Source organism: Caloenas nicobarica, chromosome Z, assembly GCF_036013445.1.
Source record: "Caloenas nicobarica isolate bCalNic1 chromosome Z, bCalNic1.hap1, whole genome shotgun sequence".
Lineage (NCBI taxonomy): Eukaryota > Metazoa > Chordata > Aves > Columbiformes > Columbidae > Caloenas > Caloenas nicobarica.
The window spans coordinates 60,500,843-60,527,315 of record NC_088284.1 but is presented as its reverse complement, the minus strand read 5'-3'; the positions used below and the strand labels follow the sequence as shown (position 1 = coordinate 60,527,315).

The following is a 26,473-nucleotide window of genomic DNA, read 5'->3' as shown; positions in this document are numbered from 1 at the left end:
GCCTGGATTCAGTCCTGCTTGCCGCCAGTAACAAATAGTCGTACTTCGATGTAACCAGCTCTGCTATCAAGAGATCTAACAATTGCTCAGAGCACGGAGAAAGTTCATTAACAATTACCAAGTTTCCTACACTTTGGACATGTCTACTACCTGAACCACTGTCTTTATGAAGCATTCTCATTCATAACCAACTCCTGAAAGATGAGTCTTGCCAACACAGACATTATTTAACTGCATACGCTTTGCAGACCTGTGTGTTCTGTCGTACAACCATAAAATCTCCTAGTAGTAAAAACAGAAAATAATAAGTGGTACCTCATGATTTAAGCACTAACAACCGTTACAAAAAAAGAACAAAAAGCTGAAGCAATTTCTGCCTTTTCTACCAACTTAGAAAGAAATGAGAAGGACTTGTGAGGTCTGACAAAACAAGAAATAGAGTATGAAGTCTTTCAGATGATGTCAAGGGATACTAATCAGATTTGTGGGTTAGCAGGAATTTGACTTTTGATATTCTTCTCATGCACATTACCAACATAATACATGGCCTGGGCTGCACATTTTCCTGTGAAACTGCAGAAGATATAAAAAAAATAAAAGAATTATGACATTCAAGCTAAATAAATCAATCGGTTTAAGTTTTATCAAAAAGAAAGTGTAAAGATAATTTGATTATGGCGCATCAATATCTCCCTAGGGTTGGTGATGAGGAAAGAAGAAAAACAACTTGAACAAACATCTGAAAACTGAAGCAAGGAAAATTCAAAGCAGAGAAAAGGGAAGAAAAAAAAATGGAGACACCAGCAGTAACAGTAGAAATAGCTAACTAAACCACCAAGGTAGCTGCTATTCCCATGATTTCAGACGGGGTTGGGAGATTTTCTGGAAGGTGAGCTTTAACTAACCAATGCATTAGAAGAATAAGTGAAAAATTTGTGTTCAGATGACATGTTATTCCCCCATCACGAAAAAAGGTCAGATAGAAAGCAAAGGAAGCAAGATACCTGATGTCATGGTTGATGTGTATCATCATATGTATATTCTTTCAAAGATCATGTTATTTTAAACATTCTGAATTTGATGGATACAAGCCCTCAGTTTAATATTCTGGCAAGTTGGTACATGAATATCTAAGTTAAAGCATTTTTCTCACCACTATCTAGTAAAACTGTTCTCTACTTCATTCCCTCTGCAATACCCTCAGTGACTACAACTACTTATTTCCATTAAAAATATATAACTATTGTCTAATATAAAAATTCAATATCACTTCAACATTCAGAAAGTGAAGAACCTCTCCCCCACTAGCCTTATACACCCTTAGATGCCGTATCTGAGGGCCTGAACTAAACTGACAAATGTAACAAGAGGCAAAACTGAAGCCCCCCAAAAATGGGCACCAATGTGAAGAAATCCACTGTTATTACAGAAATTAGTACGGGCATATTTTCTAAAGCGGGGAGACAATACTTTTTTTTCTTCAACCGGAAGAAAAAGACTATAGAACCTTGGGGACACAGTGGAAGATATCTGGAAGATCTTGAGTCACCATCAAAAAGATACCTTAACTTCAAGAATACTCCCAGGTCCATCTGTCAAACTCGAACCTTCCGCATCATTAGAGCAGCGGTATCTCACACGGCTGAAACTTCGCAAACTTAAAAATACCACTTCCTCATGGTCTCTCAGAATTAATCCCAGGCAGTGCTTCTGCGGAACTCATTACACGTGCTTATTTGACTAAAGTGCTCACACTACAGGAAAAGCAACTCTATGAACTCAGATTCTTAGTCAGACTCTGCCACACCTAAAGAACTCAAAGGAGCAACAGGGCTTAAATCCACAAGAATCATTGTGAAGCTAGCATATACACGCGAATTGCCAACTCACAGCATGCAATTCAGTCAGTACAAGACATTCGACAGCACAGAATAAAACTGACAGATCCCTCCCAGAAGTCATTAAAATCATATTTAGAAACAGCATAGCAATCAAAAGACAAAAAAACCCCCACAAAAGCATAAGATGTTTGGACATAATAGAATGTAGCGTCAGAGTCAGCAGCTTCATATTTGTGACCCCCTGGAAAAGAAAGATTGGGAATTACAGGCCTTTCTTTTAAATTCATTTGCACCTGAAATGCAAATTTGCACTTGGAAAGCTGAAAGACAAATCCAGCCTCGTACCTTTGACAGCCTAAAAGAAGTTACGGAGATACTCTGTGTACATATGTATGTGTGCACATGTGCATGAGGAATAAAAAGACAGTCATTTTAATATCTGAGTTTATTGGAATTAATTTATATTCACAAATTCAACCTACTTTTGCAATGAAAGAAAGACACATGCACAAAACGCACTCTTGAATTACTCCACTATGGGCCTCAGCACCTGTTCTTGTTAAACTCTGGGTAAATGTAACAATTCAAAGGCATTCTTAAACATAAATGTTTTATTTATTTATATTAAATATACCACCCTGTAATTTACTCACTTTATTTCCTAAACTATTACGAAAAGCACTAACCACACACACACACGAGCAGTCATGTTATACCTAACAGAACAGTTTCCATCTGCAAAGTGATTAAGCATTTATAATATATGCTATACACATAACTTCCAGGAAAGATGTTTTGCAGGGTTGCATCATGAAGTAATTCAAGCTATTTCCAGCTTCTGCTGTGATGTAACTATCCAAACTACATCTCAGCTCAATGAAAGAAGATTTCCAGATAAATGTTACTATACCCTCAAACTATTTGAAAAAAGATGGCAGCCACCTGATTGTATTCTCAGTTTCACAACCATTTCAAGAGGAACAGTTTTGCAGCCTGGTGCTAATTACTTCTGAAACTGATTACTTCTGAAAGAACAGAGATTAGCATTTCAGTTAAAATGCCACCATTTTTATAAGCTCTCGATTATTTCTTGCATTAAGCTGAATTTCACTCCTTCTTTAGGAAAAGCACTATGTACATACTTACCGCAGGCTTTACAGGCAATAGCACAAATCTCTTCTGCAACATATTCTCCAGCTGGAAATTGAAGGTAATCTCCTCCTGTCTTCCCCGGAGAATAATAAAGGTACACCTGGAGCAATGGTTCTGTCTGCTTGGGTGCACTGGTATTCCCATGGATGTCACCATTCTGGCTGACAGTAGAAGCTGCTGTACCTTCCATATTTGTCATTGTAAGACAGGCCATTCTTTGTTTTAGTTCTGTTCAGAACACTTGCCTAAAAGAAATGTAAGAAGTGCTTCTTGACTAGCTATATTTGCTTCTGCTTGTAATACTCTTACATAATGATAGTATCATTCTGCCACAGGAAAAATATTAACAACTGAGGACAAGAGAATGGCTTAGAAAGTTTACTAAAAGTTGCGTTTCTCTTTGATTTACTACATGGCCTTAGTCTGAAATATAGCAGACACTATGACAGGAAAAACAAAGATATTAATTGGGAGTAAAACTAGAGGATTTATTACCGCTCACTGGATTTTACACAGTGTGTGTTCACCTGTCCAATTGAAACTCGCTAGGTAAACCTGAAAGCCAAAATAATCCCTTTACATCTGTGCAACTCATTATATTTGCTGTTTAAATGCAAAGATTTCACTGACAACTTACAAGATGAAACAACTAGCTAGGTCACAAACTGGCACTGATGAAAATAAGGATCAGAATAGCACCTTTCAGCTGAGTTTTAGTCTTAAGTAGACACTTAAAACATGCTGAGTTGAGACTCTATGTAAGCAGACTTGTTTTGTACCTATGAATGGGCAGACTTCCAAGACCACTTTCTTCCAGACTGATTAAGTCTATTCATAAGGAACTTGAGCTAAAAACACTCCCTGATAAATGTATTTTTTTAAAAAGAGACTAATGACTCAATAAGTAGCCACAGGTATATTTAATAATGCAAATTAAAAAAAGAGGGAGACTGACAACATATTGCACAAGCCAATCAAAGAATGTCTTCGCTTTTCTGTGACTCTAATTTCAATCAGTATAATCCATGCTTACGATAAAAGTTTCAACCACAGTCTATAAGGTCTGCTTTTACTAAAACTCATTCCAAGTAACTACCACCTGGAATACAGCATTTCATATTTTGAAAATGCAGAATAGGTCTAAACAAGACACCAGTTATAAAGGTTTGATTTTTTTTTTAGAATCATAGAATGGTTTGGACCTCAATAAGGTCTACCCAGGGCTTTCTTTTCTCCAAGCTGAACAACCCCAGCTCTAAGCCTTTCTTCTTCCAGCACTCTTGATTATTTTTGTGGCCCTCCTCTGGACTGGTCCACATCTTCCTTGTGCTGGGGAGCCCAGAGCTGGACACAGGACTCCAAGCGGGGTGTCAGAAGAGCAGAGTAGAGGAGGTGAACACATCCCTTGACCTGCTGGCTGTGCTTCTTTTTATGGGATAGAACTGGCTTTCTGAGCTCCAAGTGCACATTTTTCATCCACCAGTGTCCCCAAGTCCATCTCAGCAGTTCTCAATCCCTTCATCCCCCAGCTGGTACTGATACTGCAGATTGCTCCAACCCATGTGCAGGACCTTGCACTTGGACTCATTGAACTTCATGAGGTTCACACGGGCCCTTTTCTCAAGCCTGTCAAGGTCCCTCTGGATGGCATCCCATCCCTCAAACCCATCAGCTGCACCACTCAGCTTGGTGTCATCTGCAAACTTGCTGAAGGTGCATTTGATCCCACTGTATGTTGAAGATACCGAACAGTTAATAAATATACTGAATTTGAAAATGCTAATGTTTAACTTAAAACTACATTTATTGTTTTGCATTTGCCATTTTCAACAGCTTTTGTTTATATTGAACTCTGTTGCAAAAAAAGGCTAAACACCGCGCTATGTGACAAACAAAAATATTCAATTACAAGTGCAGGAAGATAAATCTATGCTACCATGATGGTGATTCTGGGGAGGAAAAAAAAGTAAAGACACCACCACTAAGAGAAAACAGCACCATTTTATTTCCCAAACTAAGCAATGCAAAGATCCAGTGTATTACAGACATACAAATCTGAATTTGTAGGTGCAAGTTCACTCACTACTTTCCCTGGGTCCTGATCTAGCACAGTATATGGATTCCCTGTGCCTCAGTCATAGTCCTAACCACCTTTAAATGAGAAGATTTGTGCTTTCAGCTGCAAAGGCAGCACATGGGTAACAAGTGTGCAACTAAAGAAAAAAAAAGCATTGCTCTTAACTCATCAAGGGATTCATGTGTCTTAGAAGAAAATAGCCACTACATCACTAGAAACATCATCTTTTGAAGATTTCTCACTACCTTTGTTAACAATATGCAAGATGTAATGTTTCTGTTTTACCACTTGCTTATACAAAACATTCAGAGCTTTAATCTCCAGCAGAAGCCTTCTTCCATAACCACAGTATTTTTTCTAAAATACTCTAATACTAACCCTCTGTTGAATATAAACCTTCACCTGAACTGACAGATCCTTTCATTTTGGTCTCTTTGTGTTATGATTATCCAACAATGAATGGAAATATTGTTTATAGAACTAAATGAAAAACTAGCCAATTTGAAAAGTGAACTAAACAGACATACTTGTGCCTGGCTCTCCTTCGTAAAGTTTATTTACAAACACAGTTGCCATTAAAAAAAACCCAACTCATCATTCTCTCTTTGCTTCTATATAAAGTGTCCATAAATCAAGAAGAGAACCTTGCTTAATCATAACTAAGAATGTGAAATATCAACAAAATGCAGTAAAAAAATGCAAAGTAAATACTGTAACTGAATACTCTCCTCTTTTTTTTGCAATAATTTCAAAGGTTCCACGTGATAATGTGAAAAATCTCCAAAGATACTATTTGTATAATTATGTCACCACTTCAACCTAAATAATTTTCAGGTTTCAAGTTTGTCTTTTATGTTTAAGTGCTAAAAAAAGAGACAGGTCAAAGCAAGAAATCTTTAAATTAGTTTCTTCACTGAAAAATAGAAAATATATCTCCTTGGCCTTTGTCCTATACATCGAAGTAAACCAGTTCTGTGGACACAGCCTCACAGGTGCAGTAATTGAAACACACGGTCACCGCTCACCAGTGGTGTGGAAGAGCTCATCATTAACAAAATTGCTTTCACCTGTATTTCTCACCAGAAAAGTCTCCAACTGGACACACTTGGTTTTCCCTTCTTTGCTCCATCCAGAGACCATTACATCAGCACAACAGAAATACTAAAGATGGCACCAAAATTTAATTGCTGTTCATCCAGAATATCTAAAATATGACCTATTCTTCTGACTGTTGTGACAGCTGAGCAATTTGAGACTAAATATACTGTGAGGCATCAATCTACCTGTTTGCAGAACACGTGGGAGTATCTTCTTCTGGGGCATACAGATTCGTTAACATACTGTAATTTAAAATAATTTCTGTGTTTGTGTAAAGAATGTAAATGTTCATGTAAGGAATTCCCATAGCTATATAAAAGCATTTAATTTAGCCAGAATGGGACTTTTGTAGGTGAGTTACAGTACCACACAGGTATTTGCTTGCCATAAAGGAGCTATGTACCAGGTCCACACACATATCTGACAGTGGGTGTCTGACATAATAAAGTGAAAAATGGCCTGTCTATTTATACATATAAAAAGCATGCATAACAAAATCTGGACAGAATATAAACATCTTGATTTGGAGATCAAAGCTACTAACTATAGAAGATGTGATTCTGGTACTGATGAGCAGAGGATTTGATTTAATAGGATTATTTTAATGTTCCTAATCTGGATGATTTTTCAAGTCCCAGCTTCTAAAGGAGGAGATTAATCACTCCCCATATTGTTCTAACCATAATCACCAGCATCTAAAATGCAATGTGTTTACATGCAATCGTCTGTTGCTGTCTTACCTCCAATGCACCTAACAGAGAATTAATTTTACCGGACACACTAGGCTGCACTAATTCATATGGTTCTTTTTACATCAATTAGGAAGAAATTAAGCAATGAGATTGAAAACCAAAACTTATGCAAGAAATTTCATTAAAATGTGGAGGGCATACAAAATTATCGTGATTTAATAATATGCAGCATTCACAGCTCCATTCAGAACAATATTATGGGCTCTATCAGTTTTGCAAAATTTAAACTCTCTTCTTGGAAATAATCCTCCCCCCCCGCTCAGTTTAGTGTTGTGGGGGGGGGGGTTCGTTTGTTGTTTTATTGTGGGTTTTTTTGGTCGTCATTGTTGTTGGGGTGGGGGGGGGCACGGGAGGGAGCCAGGGGGTTTCTAGGTAAGCCTCCAGGACTAGGATGTTAAACCATACCATTTCATACATACATCTTTGGAGGTTCAAGAATCAGAGCATTCTCTCACTACAGATAAACCCCTGACTGTTAATTACCTTTTATCACTCGAGAAATCTCTGTAGGAAACATGAGAGTGATGAAGCCTTTTAAATAAGCACATCACAAGTCACCCACTTGCTGCTGGTATCCACAGGTCAGACAAAGCAGGCACGCAAGCAGTGGTGGAACATAATGTATCTGCAATAAAAACACACTTAATGTTAAAATAATGCATCATTATTTAAGAATTTACATCTGTGTTTATATTCAGATAGAGTGATCCACTCCTATCTCATTTGCCCAAATTCCTGTCTTCTTTGCCAAGAACTTTTTAAATTTAGGGTTTCTTTAAATACAAAGTTAAAAAACAAACAAACAAACCAACCACATTTTTGGTATTATCAGAGACTCCTCCTCAGTTCTAGCACGCAACTGGTGTATGAACCAGACACTTGACTTGAAATATAATTACCAATTTTTTTTTTGCACTATGTTTTTATTTTCTCTGAATACAGCATAAGTTTAAGAAAACCACTGATAACACTACATGAAGAAATGAAAAAGGCAAAGTAATTACAAAAAGAGACGTGGTATGCTTACTTCATGTAAAAACACTCTCGTTAGCCAGAAAAATGAATTCTATTTGAAAACTGACAACAGTCACTCATTTCAAATTCATGTGGAAGTTAACACCAAGTGTCTTGCAGCAGGAAGGACAAGGGCACACCCACCCTCACTCCCTTTGCACAACAGTTCTGTGGTTGCGAGAAACACCATTTGAAAACACAAGCACAACAGCAGCTTCCTGCAGCAGCGAAAAAATTATAAATTCCCCATTGTGATCCTCCCAATATAGGAAAGGGCCCGACAGAGAAGCAAAAATGAATTTTAAAACTTAGAGGGAAATGAAATACAACGGAAGTTCAAAGAGAGAAGAGTTCAGAATGGGAGAACTCTGCACATTTTATATTTGGTGACTCTTCAGGCAAAAATCTTCCTGGGCACAAGAGAAAGAAATCAACACTATTTCCTCAGCACCATGTGCTGTGTGTCTACTGAGTGTATCACCAATACCCCAAGAAAAAGGAATCCATTACAACGAGCAGTAAATTCAGCTTCTCTCCCCACAGCAGTTAAGACTGTTTCAGCAATGATTAGCATTTCTCCCCTTGCAATACTGGCTCCAGAGATAAGCAGTTTTGCCTTGTTTGGACAGCTGTGTATTTTTTATGCAGCTCCAGGGATTCTCTTCCAAGTGCTGTCTAGCCAGCTAATTAACATCCAACACAAAGTCCATCCCAGTCGATGCAAGTTTTCCAGACCTGGGCAGTGGGAGCTCTTTTGGGTCACGGCAGTCTGCCACTGACCTACCGAGCACACATACCATGGATCTGATCTGAGAGCACAGAACCGACACCTCTCACGCAGGTTTCACACCAATGCACATTGCTGGGTATTCTAAATTATTTTGTATTTTAAAAGTATTGTTCCATGCTCAGAACTGCCCTGCCTTCATCATTCCCTGTCAGGCTGTTGAATTTGAGCAAAACTGCGTTAAGATTTACTGAACTGTAGTTAATTGTGTAGTTTTTCCATAAACTCCAGATTAATTGTCTAACATCATTAGCAGCTGTCTCATACAGCTAATGAACTTACGGGACAAACCAGGTTAAGCTAAGAACTCAAACCACTTCTACTCTCTGCCTTGCAGAGCCCTATAGAATAAGGGTTGCAACATTTTGAATACGCTCAGTGACACTGCAGCTTACATTTCAAAGGCAAAAATTAGATAAAGCAGCCTAACATCAAATCTCTCCTTACACGACAAAGAAGAAAAATACTGCTTGCTTATGAAAGAGCAGCTCATGGCTCTTGACAAAAAGCAAGGAAATTCAGAGATGAAAAACTCCAAGCTCACAAACAGGTTCACAGTGGTTATAGTAACGTATTTCTTTCTCTCTTTTTTTTTTCCCCCAAGAGAGAGTCAACCACTTTTCTTTCTGCACGTATTTACAGACTTAACTCTTTATAGGGTCTGCATCAAGACCTTATAAAACTATTCAGTGTACATACTTTCAGGCTGAGTAAGTCTCATCTGACACAATTTTTTTAGCAGCGGAGCTGCGAAGAATTTTTACCTACGTTCTTAGTTGTACCAATCTGACAGTGCACCATCTTGCCAGCGGCCTTGCTCCCCCATGTGCTCTTTCCCTTCAATCTGTTCAAGTCTATACCAGCTTAGATTTCTGGCAGCTGCAAGGATTTAAATACTCAATTCCAAAATGAATTTAGAGTCTAATGAAACTCAGTCAAAATAAATTAGTCCATTATCTCCAAGTTTCTGTTCTCTGTGAAGAACACAATAAAGATTTTGTTATGCAGAGGAGGTTCTACAACCTGAAACAGTCACTTCTCAGCAAGCCTTCAGAATTCCTATAAATACAACTAGTTTTCATTTTGCCTGTATCACTGAGTACCTTGAATATGCAATTTGCTAGCAAGAGAGGAGAAAGATCAAAACAGCATTCTCCATTCACAAGGCAGGCCTTGGAGACACAAGTTGCTTCCCAACAACTCAACATGTTTATTGCCAGTAGACCAGGACATATTTAGTAAACTGAAGATGACAAAAATGTGCACTTTCTATCTGCTTATACACACCTGCTTCTTTCAAGGCACTTGAATGAACATTGCAAACATAAATCATTAAAATCTTCCCAAGTAATGGTAGATAGGTGGTTAAGATTGTAGGTAGGAGACTAGAAAAGTCTCACAAAAAGTACTAACAGGTCTTAACATTAGTTATGGGGGTACATCAGTAAGTTCTAAAGAGCATCATGTACTGTGTTACAAGACCACCAAATTTAACTTTTTACCTCTAAACCCAAGATTAGACTAAGAAAAAAAGTTACAAAGTTTCCTAACTCTAATAGTTTTGTTTAGTTGGGCTTACACTTAATCTGTATACTTAACATTTAATTATAGTATTCACAGCTCAGTTTGAATATACAGATAAAAGGAGCACAACTGAACTTTCATAATATGCATGCAGCATGGCCTGTTATGCTATAAAAACTTTAAAATTTTAAACAGATAATAGTATTCATATTCTGCATACAACATGCACTATTCCTTGTACATCTGATCTGATTTGCATTGTGTATGCAGGTTTCTTTTGGTGGGTTTTTTTAGACACAAAAGTATATTAACTTCAATGAACCAAATGCATATGCTACTTCAACATGCAATAAAGTATTGTATTTTTAAAACATCAGCATGTGCAGAAATGCCACTGTTCTTTAAAGGACAAGCAAGAGATTCTGAAGTCTCTGCTCATTAGCTAGTATTTCAGGAAAAAAAAAGAAAAAAAAAGAAAAAAAAAATCACAGCAACACATTCACATCTTTCCACTGCATATTCAAGAGGAAACGATGTTCTGACTAACGTTATCAAAGTACTCAACAATACCTTTAAAACCACTAAGCAATCTGGAAAATCTGAGAATTTCTTCCATTGCTTAGATGACAGATGTCAAGCTTAGACATAAATTAATTTGTGCTTTAAATGCATTAGCTTTCGCATTAATAAAACTCTGCCGTCTTTTCCCAGGTTATATTTGTTCTAACTTTAGAAATAGTTGTCACAAAAATATAAAATATTATCTTAAAACATATTTAAAGATGTTTTGTAGAGTATGTCTTCAGTTTTCATGGTCTTTTTCTAATATGCCCTGACTACTGAGGGATCTAAAAGTTGTCCTGACACAAGGTAAAGCCACTGACACAAGAAAAAAACCGCTCATGCAAGAAACAACTGCAAAGATGACAACAGCAAAACTGGGACTAAGTGATATTTTCACAAGTGCACCACATCATACTAGACTTTGTTTCATGAACTGTACTGAAAACGGAGCTGTTTAATAGCTCAGACCATGAAATAAGGGTTCATTAGTAGAACATGGGTCTTCCTTAATTGATTCTTTGATTTCTTTCACAAAGATATAAAAAAGGAAATGCCAATGTTCTTGTGTGCATGAAGCAAACTAACTCAAAGTAAAACGTGTTCCTGAGGATCACTTGCTACTACTCTCATTCTGCCTGCTGGCTTTCGGTTACAAAAAAATGGAGAACCACTGTCCTACATTGAACAACCAAGGCACTGGCTTCTATGTAAAAACAACTACTAGTGAATTACCAAGAAATTAGGAGACAATTTTGTAAAAGGTTTAAAAAAAAAAAATCACATTTCAAAGTGGAAAAAATGTTCCATCTCACCACTGAAACAGAAAGTAGTATTTTTCTATTAAAAGGCATTTTTGTTGAAAACACTGTCTAGGGGGAAACCCCTCTGATGACCTCTAGAGAATACATATGACAGTTACAGCTACAGTCAGAGTTCAAAATAAATATTGAGAGCACAAACAAAAGCAAAAATTACAACAGCAACAAAGCAGCCTGTTAAATGGCTTGGCTTTCTTAAACACTACAAGATTGAGATAGCAGGGAGGTGATGCTGGAAGACACTTTTGAAGAAAGCAAGCTATCCTTTCGCAAATGCAATTCCCAGTGTCATAAGTGAACAGGGATTTGTTAAAACACAAACCAACATTTGTTGCTACAGTATTACATCGCCAAAGAATAGCATCAACAGTTACAAAACAGATGCCAGTTTAGCAGATGCTGTCAAGACCCAAGCAGGCTGAACGAAGCTTTTGGAAGTAACACATTTCACGCTGCAGTCTGAGAGCGCTGAACATCGGCACAACAGACAACACCAGCCATATCACAATGGAAAAGGTTTCAAAACGGTTACTTTTTGCTCAGCCTCTGAAGACCTGTCCTTCCTCCTGTGGCAGGCAGGGATTTCTCACGTAAATGTTGGCTCTCAGCAGCTTAACTGTGGAAGAGAGAGAACAGCCAAGACGCACCACTTGCCACAGTTTGGTACTTCTGAAGGGCATCAGATGTTTGACGAAATTCTTTATGCTCTCTGACTACCGGAGTGCTCTGGAGTCTATGAAAAAAAAAAAAAAAAGGAGTATCTTCTAGGCAAATAAAAACACAACTATTTCTTCAAGCAGAGTTATATCCTGGTAGAAAATGCAAGGTTCTCTTCCTCCACAGAAGATAAGGGGTTTCTGACAACAAATATTTCTGTGAGGAAAACCAGTCGTAACTCTTTCCAGTTGCCACTGGCTGTTAGGATAAGCTGCCCAGCCTGAGACTGGTTCAGGAAGCTGTCCCCAGGACCTGGATTTTAAAAAATTAAACCCTTTCGGACTTTCCGAGTTCTGTCATCTCCCTTTTCTTGCCCTCTTATCTCACTTCCTCAGCCTGGCAACTTCTCTCCTCGGAGGTCAGTGGAACTACTGCCTCTGCAGCAACTGCCATCTGTGTTTACACTGTGCAGAAACTCACCAGGGCTGAAGAGCGAGAATTTTCTTCCTGTGAACCAGGAGCAGGAGATTATGTGGCGGGGCGGGGGAAGGGCAGTGACACTGCTAGTCTTCTGTAGGCAAGCAACAGGTACACAGAAGGAGGAAGGGGTAAAGTTAAGACAAACGAGTAAACCCAACGTTTTAAAACCTTCTTTCCCCTCCGTGGGTTAAGACATTTACTTTTCTTTTGGGTTTATTCTCTTCCAACACAGCATCAAAAAAGCAGGGAAAAGTGAATCAAGTATAGGATATATATGATTACTGGCCAAGTGTCAGAATAACTTAAGAAAAAAATGTTACTGAAACCTCAAAAGACAGATGAAGGAAATTTGAAATCCTTATGTACTTTATACCTTATGAATAGTGAGAAATAATTGCACAAAATGGTATCACCATGCCTCTTTGCTATATTGTTCTAGGTGAGACAGCACCTTCAGTTTCAACTTTCAGTTAAGATGTTGTCCCTGGTGCTCTCATTTTGGGAGTTCTTTTATTTCTGTTCTCTCCCAGTGTCCATGACCTGACAAAAGCAAAGGCTGAAGTGGTCTTGGACAGGAACACTGCATAATGTGCTGCATGATAAAACATGCATGACCTTGTTTCCTGTAACATTTTTCACTGAAAAATGTGGGGGAGGGAAAGACTAGTAAATCTGAGACAGTCATCAAAAATGTGAAAACATCTGGATGAATGAAGTTACCTCCTACTTCTATCCCAGCCTTTACACGATCTGAAGAGAATCTGAAAACATGCTTTAACAAATTAGCATTTTGCAGAAATAACTGTCAGCATGTAAACAGGATAACATTTAAGTCAGAGTGAATCAGCAATCTCTACCGAACATCCAAGAGCAAGAGATGCCAGTCTCTTCTTCCGACTCTCCAAAACCACTCTTTTCATCTTCATCTTACCCTGATTTTCCAGCTTCAGTTTACAAATTGTGTATCAATATGCCTGACTTGATGCAAATTTCATGTACGAATTCCCTCCTTAAGGGGCAGGGAGTTTCTGGGGGATTTTGGTGTTGTTTCTCTCCCCCCCCCCACCTTTGGAAAAGTGCTTAAAGTGTTGTAGAGGAAAACAAAGCTAGCTCTTTACAACAACACATCAGTTACAGAAACCTGGAACACTAATAATATTTATAAGTGCTTAGAATTACCTTTGTAGAAAATACAATTCCATACAATGCCATCTATAGAACACATTTTGTTTTTTTAATTTAAATTTTCTTTGGTATTGCAGAAGCAGCTAAAAATCCAGGCAACATTAGAGCCTGAAGCTCTAAATTAGGTAATAAAAAACCTGCCTTAAATAAAAAACAACCACCCCCCCCAAAAAATCTCACAGAACCACAACACCTCCTTCCTTGCCCCCTAATTTAGATCTATACAGATTTAACAGAGCTGCAAATAGGCATTGTGCACAGACTAAATCACATTTATAAATCCCAACAGAACCAGTGACTGGTCACATAATGCAATACAACAAAACACAAAGAAGTCCCTCTGAGACTTCAGAGCAACAATCTTGTGAGACAGTGCCAAAGAAATGTTTAAAGTCAAATGATTTCTGCAAATGAAACTTTAATTAAATACTAATACTCTAAAAACCACAACTATATAAATGCATTCACAGGCCTATCAAATAATGATTTAGAGTTCAATTATCATATACATAAATATTGCAGTTTCTGTTATTCTTTGATAGAAGAGTTGAAGGTTTGATTTTTTTTTAAAGGCATATATTCTTTTTTTAAACACTATTCTAATGCTTCATATTGTTGAATAATTTATGATAGCAGTGTTGACATTTTATCTTCATAATTCAGGAAAGCGTACTTGCTTGATAGTTTACTTACTGCTTCTTTAATCATCAATGGCCTGAGACCTCTCCACTTGTTCCCTATCTGAAATACCAGCCAGCTTTTGCAAAGATACAGCCCTACATGCTTTGCCAAGATCACGTTATCTCTATAAACACAGATTGTCAGAAAAAAAATTAAGCCAAAAACCCCAGGGCTCTGAAAGTAAACAAAAGTTTGTCAAAAAATATGCAGTTAGTGGAGATTCTTCAAAACGCTAATGAAAATGACAGGGAAAAATAAAAGTTCAGTTAAGACAATCATATCTCCACAATGTATCATGTCTAATATTCTGTGTTCTCTTGTACATTAAAAAAGCGGGGGGGAGACTGGTGCTTCCCCCTTTTCCCCTCCTGAAAAGTTAAATGATCATCATATGTGTCCAGTATTTACAGAATTCTGTTTTGAGTATGATTATGCAATTCAGTTGTATGCTTCACTTTTAAAGAAAAAGAAAATATTTCCAATTAAGATACACTTACAAAGGGCTCCCTATATTCATATTTCAGAACTTGGGGAAATATGCAATAAGAATGATACAAAACTTTTTTTTCAGGATTCTTGACATTATATCCTGAAAAAAGTGTAAGGAAATTGCACAAAGCAAGACGCTGAGAATTGTGCCCCAACAGATCAAAAAGCTCCAGCACACTGCCTGACGTGGATTCAAGGGAAAAAAAAAAAAAAAACACACACAGAAAAGCAAATAATTATTTAAATAGGCTGAAGAATAAACACCTATTTGAAACACTTCTATTTTTTTTCTCTCTCAGAAACAAGAATGCTAAACTACTGGAAGAAATGGTCAAGAAAGCAATAGATTCTCTATTTCTTTATTTTAAAGCATCAAAACGACAGGCACTGTTGCAAAATAGGCTTTTGATAAACTGGTGTTACTGAACTTCGTGGAAGAGGAAAGCCAAAATGTAACTGGTCTATGACATACAGAAGATCAGATAAGAAGATACAGTGTTCTTTTCTGGATTTCAAAATGTGCTGCTATAGATTGTGCTATTATCAGTTCCTCTACAAGAAAGCATTACAAAATAAAGATGAAACATTTATACCATGACCATATTTTTAAACTGATAAGTTGTTTATAAAAAAGTTATCAGTACAAAATTCCCACTGAACAATTATTCAACTATTCTTAAAAGCCCATCTGATGACAGAAGCCTAGGAGAAGAAAACAAAACCACCAACAACTTAAAACTCTCAAGTCTGTCAGTAGAGAAGTCAAATTCCAACAGAAGCTTTGCCTCTGAGCCCTGAAGTCTCAGGCTTTCATCTGTATTTCAATCTCAGAGGAGTTCCCACTGCTCTGAAGAAAGTTCTGGGGAGGTACCAAGTCAGTAATGTGAACCAAGACAGATCAGTTCTTTCTGCTAGACCTCGCTCTAAGTCAAAAATCATATTGATTCAATCTTGCCTAAAGGTGGTATTCTCCCCACCCACTTTTGGATGGAAAATTCAAATCTACATGAGGTGAACTGTTCAAAATTTAGGATACTCTAAATAGCAGAACAAGATTTTCCTATATCAATCTCAAACTCCCAAGCTACTTCAGCTTCCTACAGAACTTTTCAGCATATTATACATACTTAGTTGCAGCTTCAACATCAGCTCTGCCAACTAAGAATTTCAGACCTCTCTGCCAGGGTTTGGAACAAGCTGCTGAAAAGGAGCAGACTTTCATAGATTTCAAGAACCAGACCCCAAAGCAAAACAGAAAAAAATTTAAGGATTCCACACTATTTAACATGTGGGTAACAAAGAGATGACAAAAACAAGCTATGACTGTTATACAATTAAAAACCTGGCTATTCCCCCAAAAAAGGCCTGTTAAAGATACTGCAGACTCTTTGGCACTTTTTATTTCTTTTAATACAATTACTTTTAATAAGGTAATCGGGACCTACGTCTAGAATACAAGTGAAATAACAGTGTACTCCAAATGAGTTTTTTGGTAACTTGTGAACTACACCAAATAAGACATGTCTCCAGCTGAACTAGTGACTTTAAGAGGTTCTTGCGCATATATTTTCAGGTATAAGGCAAATTGCCGAGACCCACTGAAATCAACTAGAAGTTTAAAACAGACCATGATCTCTCGTCTATTTATGCATGCTTTGAGCTCCTGAAGCTATACCTTACCAAGCTGCAAATTACTATAAATACGATTAGTTATTTCATTTGTCAAATGTATATTCCAATTAGCAAACTAAATTCAATCAAAAATCTTAAGCAAGAATTAAAAATGTCTGAATGGACCACTTCTGACCAGGCATTCCAGTATAAATGAATATCCCTGTGCTTCCTCCTGCCCTTAAGCACTTGTGACATCTGCTCACCTACCAGTAAACAATATTTTAAATAGATTTTTTTCCTTAATTGTACATAGTAAGGACTTTGACCTCTACTACATGCAAGAAACAGTCCACCCACACCTAGATCCAAACCAAACATCATTATATTTGTCCGCCAATTCAAATAACTGAATTGAGTTTCATTTTGTTAAAGCAAATAAGGTCACAGTGCAATTACATCTCTCTGACTGGCACACAGACAAAAGCAAATATAAGAAAACTCCACCCATATAACAGGAGAAACCAGACCATGGCCTTAATTTTTTAGATCACCAGTAGCATTCTTTGGTACCAAATTAATTTAAAAACAAAACCCCACAATCCGGTATTGCTGTAGAAGACAGTATGCTTCTGTCAGTGGCACACTTAGCCTCAGTGCCACCAGATTACTTCCACTATTCTAGGCAATCTTTACCTATTTGCACAAGTTCGTAACTATGCATAGTAATCTTCATATTTTCAGTTTGCATTGCGCTTCAATACTAGGGTGCTTTACATAAAACACTGCCACCTTTCTTATTTTCCAGATGTAATAGCAGTACAAGGGTCTAAACTATTTGCCTAAGTTCACACTGTGAGCAACTGGCAGGATCAGATATAAACACAATTCTTTGTTTCACAAAATAATTAATACAACAAATTCCTTTTGAGGAAGGTAAATAGTTGAAAAATTAAGTAACACCATAAAGGAAGTGCCATTCAAATCTTCAAACTGCTTAAATACTGCAAAAGGAAATCCATTTTTAAATTAGATCCTTACCGTAACTCTCCCCATATGCAGTGCCTCAGTTTAATTTTTCACTTTTAGTATATAAAGGAAACCTCAGGGAAAAGAAAGAAAAAGAAACTCCTGAACACACAGAGTTCAACAGAAAGGGCATGTGTAAGAATAAAAACCAAACCATACCAAGGGAAAAAAAAAAATCATTGAGGGAAAGACATAGATGGAATATAAGTAACATGACACAATGATTATGCAAACTGTTTAAGATTTCCATTCTCAATTACTCTTCAGAGTTCAGTAAAAAGAGAATTAGGTAACAAATGTGACACTACTGTGAACATCTCTGTCGAAACCTGTGTGTGTATTGCTCAGTACCTCATAGGAAACCAAGATTTCACTCATGCCTTCAGCAGAAACAGGATTCTTCATGATTCTGTGGTACTGATCCAGTCCAAGTGGTATTACTATGTCAACCTAATGCCTCCACATTATTCCGAGCGGTAAATAAAACAAGTGTTCTAAAAGAAGTAAAGTTTATCTTACTTAGGAGATGCTTCTTCTCCCACCTTTCTGAAAACTGTTCATAGACAATACCACCATTTAACACTTGACCTCAAGATACTGGCGTACATCACCATGACCACATGCAAGGATAGTATAAGCCAGGACAGATCCTGCCAGATACTTCGGACAGACAGAATTGCAAGTGATATAGCAATTTCTTTTTCAGAAAGAAAGTTAAGGTGATTTGACAACTGCCACAATCCATAAAGGATGTTAGACATCCCTTAAAACCAAAATAATGTAAGAAGTGGTACAGCACAACAGAGTCTTCCCTTGTGATTCCTTTTACCAGCCACATGCTTTTGTTGACAGCGAGACAGCATAATGGAAGGATTCATCCTCTGGTGAAGGACTCCATCCCATCTGATGGGGCAACCTCCTAAAGCCAAACTATCCTTCTCTCAGACTATGTCCTGTTAAGCGACGTATGCAGAGCAGCTGAGTCACACCTAAAGACTTCGACCAATTTTGTGTTGTATAGAGTCTCTGCCAGAAAGAAGAAAAAGAGTGGGCAACAGGAAAAGCAAGCAAATCCTTGGGAAAAAAATAGAATCAAAAGAGAGGATAGGATGACAGGTATCATGAACAGAGAGTTAAGGCAAAATGCAAGATCTTCCACAAAGATTTGAGAATCCCTTACTCTAAAACCCGGATGTCGCTCAAATAGTCCAAGTTTGGAATGCATTATTAGGTCAAAGCACACATGAGCAGGCCAAGTCTGAGCCCCAAAGTCTCTTTCCCTATTCCCATTCCTCCTCCCCACTAAGCTTCTCTGATGGAGAAGAATTCTTTTCTTCTCTTACCTTCCACCCACAACTGGGTACAGAATCAGGCTGGAGTTTTAACTGAAATAACCTCAGTCACTTAGCATTTACTCGACCTTTTTAAAAAATTAATTAAAAGTTAGCAGATTGCTATGCAAGCTTAACCTTAATACACACACGGTAAAATGTGATTGTGCATAGGCAAATGGAAAAAAAAAATACTAGTAGGTTGGAACCTCCTTGATCTCAGTAGATACAAGGATGATACATCATAACTACTGAACATGACCAAAAGTCTGGACTCCATTGATTCCTAGAAAAATCCAAAAAGAGGAAGGAAATGAAGGCATCCCACCACAATCGACTTCTGCCAAAGCATTCTGTTTTGTTTTAACCTTTGGAAATGTAATTGAATGCAAATGAAAACTTGGGAAGAAGTTGAAACTACTACTGAGAAGAAAATACCTTCTTATAGCTATTATTTGCTGGGAGGCAGTGACAGACACCAGAAGGATGAGATACTCCATGAGAGAAAAGGAGCAAAGTAAAACCCCAGAAGCCTCAGTTCACGTAGAAGACAGAGACAGCACACTGATTCATTCGGGGGACAGAAAACTTTCTTGTCTTGTAAGAAAGAGCATATAGGACTCTTTCATTCTCCTCCTACCTCTGGCAGATAGAGTCTTCCAAACTCACCCAAGTAAACCAATTTTTGTGACTCCCCACCAAGGACTCTGCTTTCCCAGTTCCCTTAGGCTCTGTGAGTTGCCTAGCATCCCCAGGCTACCAAATCAGATACTGCAGAGCATACTGTAAGAATCATATCCCATACCACAGGGTAAATTCACTAATTTTCCATTCCTGTGGTATCCAAATCATAGCAGAAATAATCAGGAATAGCTGCTGTTAAAAAATATACCACAGGTGGTTGGGTGGATTTTTCTCCCCTCTTCTTTTTGGAGGGAAGGAGAAATTATTATTTAAATCCGTACCAAATATTCCTTCAGTTCTTCCATCACTCTCCAAACAACATTTATTTATTCCCTTAGAGTGCTGGAAAAAGTTGATGGAGGAGGATTCAGTCACATTGCCTGGTCTCAGGGGTGGTGATTAGGATCTTTACGCCAAGAACTTCAGTCATTTTTTCCTTTTTTAAACATGAGGAATAAATGGAAGACATCTCAAAGGCAGCTAATGCCTTTGAGCATTACAAGTGCCACCCTCCTGTTGCTGACATTTGCAGACCCTTTTTCTTATGAATGTAGAATAAATGAAACCTATAAAATCATATTTTAAACAGATAGAAAATAAAAAGCAGTAGGAGAAAAGATCTTTATGGGGAAAAAAGAAAAAAAAGAAAAAGACGATCAGAGGTGGGAGTTAAAAAAAAAAAAAAAAAAGGAGGCTTAAAGAGCCTTTTAAGGAGTCTTTCAGTAGACCACTTGAGCAAGACCGAGATAACACAGATGTCCAAATCACCTTTTGACCCTTCTCATTGTTTGTGCAGTGTGTAAAAATACCAGTAAAAGTGACTGTTATTCCTCAATATACTTGAGCCAGCATGGCATAATGACAGAATAAAGAATGTTTAGAGTTTTAGCTATTGATAAACGTTACCTGTTGCAGACCCAACAATTCTTACTGAAAGAAACCAGAAGAGTTACTACGTGTAGCAACATGCTCCTCCAGAAGAACAAAGCAGCTCTAACCCCTGTGGTTCCAGCCAGGTACCTTTGTGATATGCCACTCTCGAGCAGAATGGAGAGACAGGGAAGTAGTTGTGTTATTTTCCTATCACCTGGAACATACAGTGAGCCAAACTAGAAATTATAAGCATATGGCTGTCTCCCAAGTGCACACAAACCAGAACTGAATAAATGGTTCTGCACAGTCCATCAGCTCACGTGCTGATTTCATATCTGTTCAAATTTTTCTTGGCACACTATGCAAACATCTGCTCAGATAAAGCAGTATGTACGTTTTCTCTGTTCACTGAAGCAACTGTCAAAGTTAATGAAATGCACTTGTGGTAAATCACCTTCCCTCAGCTGCTTTATGTATCATTATCACAATATATATATGATGGATTTATGGAAAATTTAGAGATAGGTATCTGCCTTTCAAGTAGGTTTTTTTTTTCAGCCTGGGGAAAGAATTCAAATTAAAGATGATAACTGCTTTTTACTTTAAGCACTTGCCTAAATTGCAGGACTAGCGTGGGGTTTTTTTTAATTAATAGTATGTAGTTTTTAGGATCAGTAAACACTTTTACAATCAGTAGATGTCACAGCAGGAGAACAGAGTTCATCGCAAATGATTTTGTGATTATTCACAGTTTCCCTAGACTACCAATGTGATAACCTTGAAAAATTTAATTTCCCTTCCATCGCCAGTACATGATGTGAATTTCTTACTGACTACTGCCCAGATTCATCTGTCTACTGTACAAGAAACTAGCAGAGTGATGCCTAGTGAGTTCCTAATTAATTATTACTACTTTATACTTCTCTGGATGTTGCTCACAGTGATTGCTTGAAGCCTAGTAGCCACTGTGGACATACAAGACAACATAACAGCTTTTGACAAAACCTCTAACAGACTGATATTCTCTACTAGCATAGACAGTGTGACAGAAATTAGATAGTGCTTCTGGCCATGTAATTTTCAAACATGTGAACCTACCAACAAAGATAACAAACATGGGCCATATTTTTTTCAGACAGACACATAACCAAAAAGCTATCTTGTTCCATGCATTTTGCACTACAGCCATTGCCTGGGTTCCTTTCATTCTTTTTCACTGAAGTTTCAAAACAGGAATCGTTCTTGATTCAAAAGCTTAAGTCCTAAGCATTTTCTTCCTTCCAAATGAGCCCGATTCTCTGGTCTTCAGTGTGATCCTCATAGTCCAAGGTGCTACTTTTACTCCTACACTGAAGGAGTATCAGCAAATATTTCTGTAAGACCCACACTCCTTGAAAACTAAGGAACAATGAAAGAAAGGTTCAATTCTTCACACTCACTAGTTATGACAGTTCTTCGTTAGCCTATTACTCATGTTTCTTCCAGCTATATGAAGTATTCATTCCTCCTTTTCCTCAAACAGCTATGTAACAACCATTCTTACATCTGTAAATCCAAAATTGTTTTGAAATATCTCTAGAGAATTTAGCTACAGCAATGGAGATTCTTTTATTTCTTTATGAATATACATTTATAGCAGTTTTGAAGTGGGTTTGACTTAATGCACACAAAGCTTACTCCATATACTTAGTAATCTTTTGCTTTTCTTAGTATACCAATCTAAACATGCTTTTGTGTACTGGCAGAGATCCAGTGAGCATGCTTTGCAGTCAACCATAAGGCCAAAAGGTAGAGGTCTTTCCTCAGCCAGCAACAATGTTTAATACCTTGAGTGATTTCAGACTAGCTTTGCTTTTTAACTGTGCACTGAACAATTCTGTTACTTGTATTTATTCTGCACCTAGACTACGACAGGAGAACATGATTTTGAGAGTTAATTCTCTCCCAGTATGTATTTTTCAAGCCATTTGCTTGTTTGCCTGCTTCAGAACAGGCATACAGGATCAGACCAAAGTCATATAGCTCTTCTTCTAACAGTGGCCGAGAATGAGTGCCCAGGAACAAGCTTTGGAATAGGACAAGCCTCCAGCAGTTCTTTCGCAGCATAGTTGCACAGTGATTTGCGATTCACAAACATGTCAAGCCAGGATGAATACAAAATCATCTTTACGTTCTTTACAAGCAACACTTGAAAAGACATAGCACAAGCACTTGTTTGTTGATCAGACTCGTTACACTACAACTACTGTAACCCTTGTTAATATCACATTCAAGACTTCCTTGTATTCCTGTATCTTTAGTAAAATCTCTTATCTGTGCTTAAGAGAGATGGCATTTAATCATTTGCGAGGCTTGCCTTCACACACCCTACTCCTCTTTTCCTGATTATAGGACAGTCAGACTTTCTACACCCAAGGTATTCTAGCTGACAGTTTCACTCACTATTCTTTCCCCATATATTTTACTCTAACACCACATTACCTTGTATCTGTAATCCTTTTCCCAACAGCATCATTCCCATGTCACTGCCAAAAACCTACAGCAGTGTCTTGGGCACTGATTAAGGCCAGCAACGTGTAACAAGGAAAGAGCTTTAACTGCTTGGCAGAATAAAGATATCGGCATCTGATACGTAAAAAAAAAAAAAAAAAAGAGTTGCCATAGTGCACAAGGGAAGAAAGCCACCACTGCATTTCATTTTCTTAAGTTAGTTCTGAGTGAAAAGCAACTGATCGGCACAAAAATTCCTCCACTATACATCCTCCAGTTATAATATATAAAATCTTTCAAAAGAAGAAAAGAACTCATTGTATTTTTGAAACAAAGTAAAATAAGTTAACACATTTTCACATTGTAAGATCATAGATTAAATTAATTTGTACTGCCTAATCACACCGCAACTACAGTGAATAGCTAAACATTCCCAATTCCAATGTTTGTGGAAAACTGTTAATACAATCAATTGTAACTGTTAATGCAAACAAACCACATTAACATTCTGTTGGGCTCATTACTGTAATTAGAGATTTTTATGCTTCTGCACAATGCCCTGTGCCCTACTCTTAGCACCTATCATAATACACATCCTTCCTCCTCTTGAGCTTCTACTTATTTCAATTCCGTATCATAACGCACTGACCCCTAAACAAACAGGTCTCTCTAGCTCTCTTCGCAGCCCAGAAAACTTCAGCTTCTGATCCCTGGTGAGCTTTTGTTGCTTTCCTGTCTTTGATCTCCCACAGAGCCATAGGAGGCATTAATTCTCACAGTCTGCCCAAGATCCTCCATCAAACAATGTTCTACTCTCTGACAACACACCTCTCCTCTGCAATCTTCAGCCCCACAATTCTACGTGCCACCCATACCACAACTTCTCTCCATCAGCACTGGCCACTTCTCATTCGATTTCCTTTCTGTTCTTTTCTCAATATAGTCAAATGATTATTGAATCTCTGCTCGCCCTTTTATTTCTGCCCCCTCCTTTCTGCCCATCCCCACATCTGCTCTCACTCTTTCTCTCACCTCACTTCAGCATCTCCATGAGTTTCTGTTTCCACTCAAGCTGAGGATCACCTTGCAACTGATCAGCTTGAACTTCCAGTACATATTATTCTTCTCTCACGTGGTTATTTCACAAGGAAAAGCACATTCTCTCCAGCATAACCGAACCCCATGCTGCTTAAGTTACACTTCAGACTCCATTCTCCTACCTCTGCTTCTTCCTGTCCTGACTTCTTCCTAAGGCAAACCGCTAAATGGTCTTACCTGTATACTCTTCCCACTGTTTTTTTCCTTCCATTACTCTTCCTCTACTTGATGATGTTACAAATTGACATATCTGTCTGATTACATCCTTCAATCTCTGTATTTCCACTAATTCCATTCCATTTTCTGACCTTTGTCATTCTTCCCGCTTGTTCTACTCTTTCGCCTTCACTGGCAGTTTCTGTTTCCTACTCATCCCCCACCAGACCAATGCAGAAACCCAGTCTCCCTGTCCCAATTCCTGTTTCAAATAACAAACCTCTTGTATACTGCTTCTCTTGCCAAGAGGTACTCTTCATAAAACACCCATCATACCAGTGATGCATTTGCATTCCATTTCCATCTTAAGGTTCTGACACTTCCCCACACGCACAAAAAGAAGAAGAAAAACCCTAAAAAGGTATTGAAGTGCTGCCTGCCAACTTGACCATTATTGGCCCCTTGCCCTTTCTCCTCACCCAGCCATATTTGCTATTTACTGTCTTTCATGTAGCCTAGGCCAATTTTTCTGTTCTGCATTTGTATATCACAATGCAGAGCCCTCTGCCAAGTTTAGACCTTCTGAGAAGTTGGACAAACACTTATTATATCTAGGAAAATACCTTATAAGGAAAATATTGCACAATTAAAGCTATCTAATGGGCTCAGGGAAGTCTTGTAGGACACATACAACTGCCTGAGCTCAGTAACTTGAGAGTTACTGTTTTCTCCTAGGTAAGTATATTTGGTTAGTCTTAGGTTTGAGTGCTACAACAGATCAGTAGTTGAATCTCATGTAAGTTGATCTATTATCTATATTATTTGACTTTAAAAGATGCTTTCCTGACAAGTGATAAATGCTAACACCAAGATGAACTGGACATTTAATGTCAACATTTACTTTTGTTCCCAACATACATAATTGCCACATCATTTACTGCTACAGCACCTTGACAACATTTCATCTTCCTACCAACCATGCTATTTTTGGGTGCTTCTTGGTTTTGTTTGGTTTGGGTTTTGATTTAATTTTTTTTTCCTTTCATACAGTTGAAACAACAAAGGTTCAACTGCATGAAATATTCAGTGCTAATTTCTAAGGCAGATTATGATTACTGGCCTTTTGAGACCCAGTAATAAAAATCTCAGCACTACTAAGTTTCCAAAATGTATGTGTATTCCTGCTGACAAAGAATGAAGACACAGAAAAATAAGAGCTAATACACTCCTATTGGGATACTTCTAATTTGCAAAGTAGATTGAACTTTTTAATTAATTTTCCTCATACAGAAGTATTACAGCATTTGGCAAACTAAACTTACAACTCAAAAGTAAACTAAAATATATGAAACCTGCAGTGAAGTACATGGAATGGGACTGAACTGATTTGGATCATCTGCCTTTATAATAATGATGGCATATAAAAGGGAATAGATTTTTAGAAATCATATGTGGTATTATGCTAAACGACAAATACATGGTAAATATTATAGGCTTTTTTATACCTGCAAGATTCCAGGCCTCTGTCACCACTATCAGATTAATTCGGTGTTCATTTCTCATCCAAAACTAGCATTAGATGCATGATAAAGACAAATTTGTATTGAACAGGGTAGGTTGGTGAGAACAAAAATATCTCAGTAACATGTTCTGTGGGAATCTGCAGACAGGTGATGTTACCTGCCAGATTAATATTCCAGATGGATATTCATCTATCTTGTGAATTGTATGGCACAGATTTGGACTGCTTTATGTTCTGGCCAACTTCTACCATGTTTTCAGATGTTTACGAGCATGCATGCACTTAGCTGAATTAAAATATAAAAATCATTCAAATATTGATTTATTTCAACAGGCATTAGACATGTCTGGCAGTTCTGAAAATCCCTCTGTCCTTCAAACATGAAAATCATCAGATAAGAAGGTATTCAAGTCCTAGCATTAATTTAGAGATACTCCTTTTTTCCCCCAAAATTATTAACCTTAAGGTCCCACATCATTACTTATTGCCATATAATTTCCTCTTTCTCTTCTAATGTTTCCTCCTTCCATCTTGTCACTTTCTACAGTTCTCTTCTCCCA

General features: G+C 37.7%; 1 protein-coding gene across 6 annotated transcripts in view; it reads right to left on the bottom strand.

The window, feature by feature from the left end:
* Positions 1-26,473, bottom strand: part of JAK2 (Janus kinase 2) — a 97,567-nt gene that overhangs the window by 51,647 nt on the left and 19,447 nt on the right. For 2 of the 6 annotated variants that reach the window (XM_065655736.1, XM_065655737.1), the window contains exons 2-4: positions 12,160-12,360; positions 7,404-7,545; positions 2,988-3,238 (exon numbers count right to left, since the gene is read on the bottom strand). In XM_065655736.1, coding sequence (XP_065511808.1) covers positions 2,988-3,207 — 220 coding nt within the window. In that variant the 5' untranslated portion in view covers positions 3,208-3,238; positions 7,404-7,545; positions 12,160-12,360. Of the gene's footprint in view, positions 1-2,987; positions 3,239-7,403; positions 7,546-12,159; positions 12,728-12,764; positions 12,804-26,473 lie in introns of those variants that run through there. The other 4 variants (XM_065655740.1, XM_065655735.1, XM_065655738.1 and 1 more) reach the window with 3 other exon arrangements.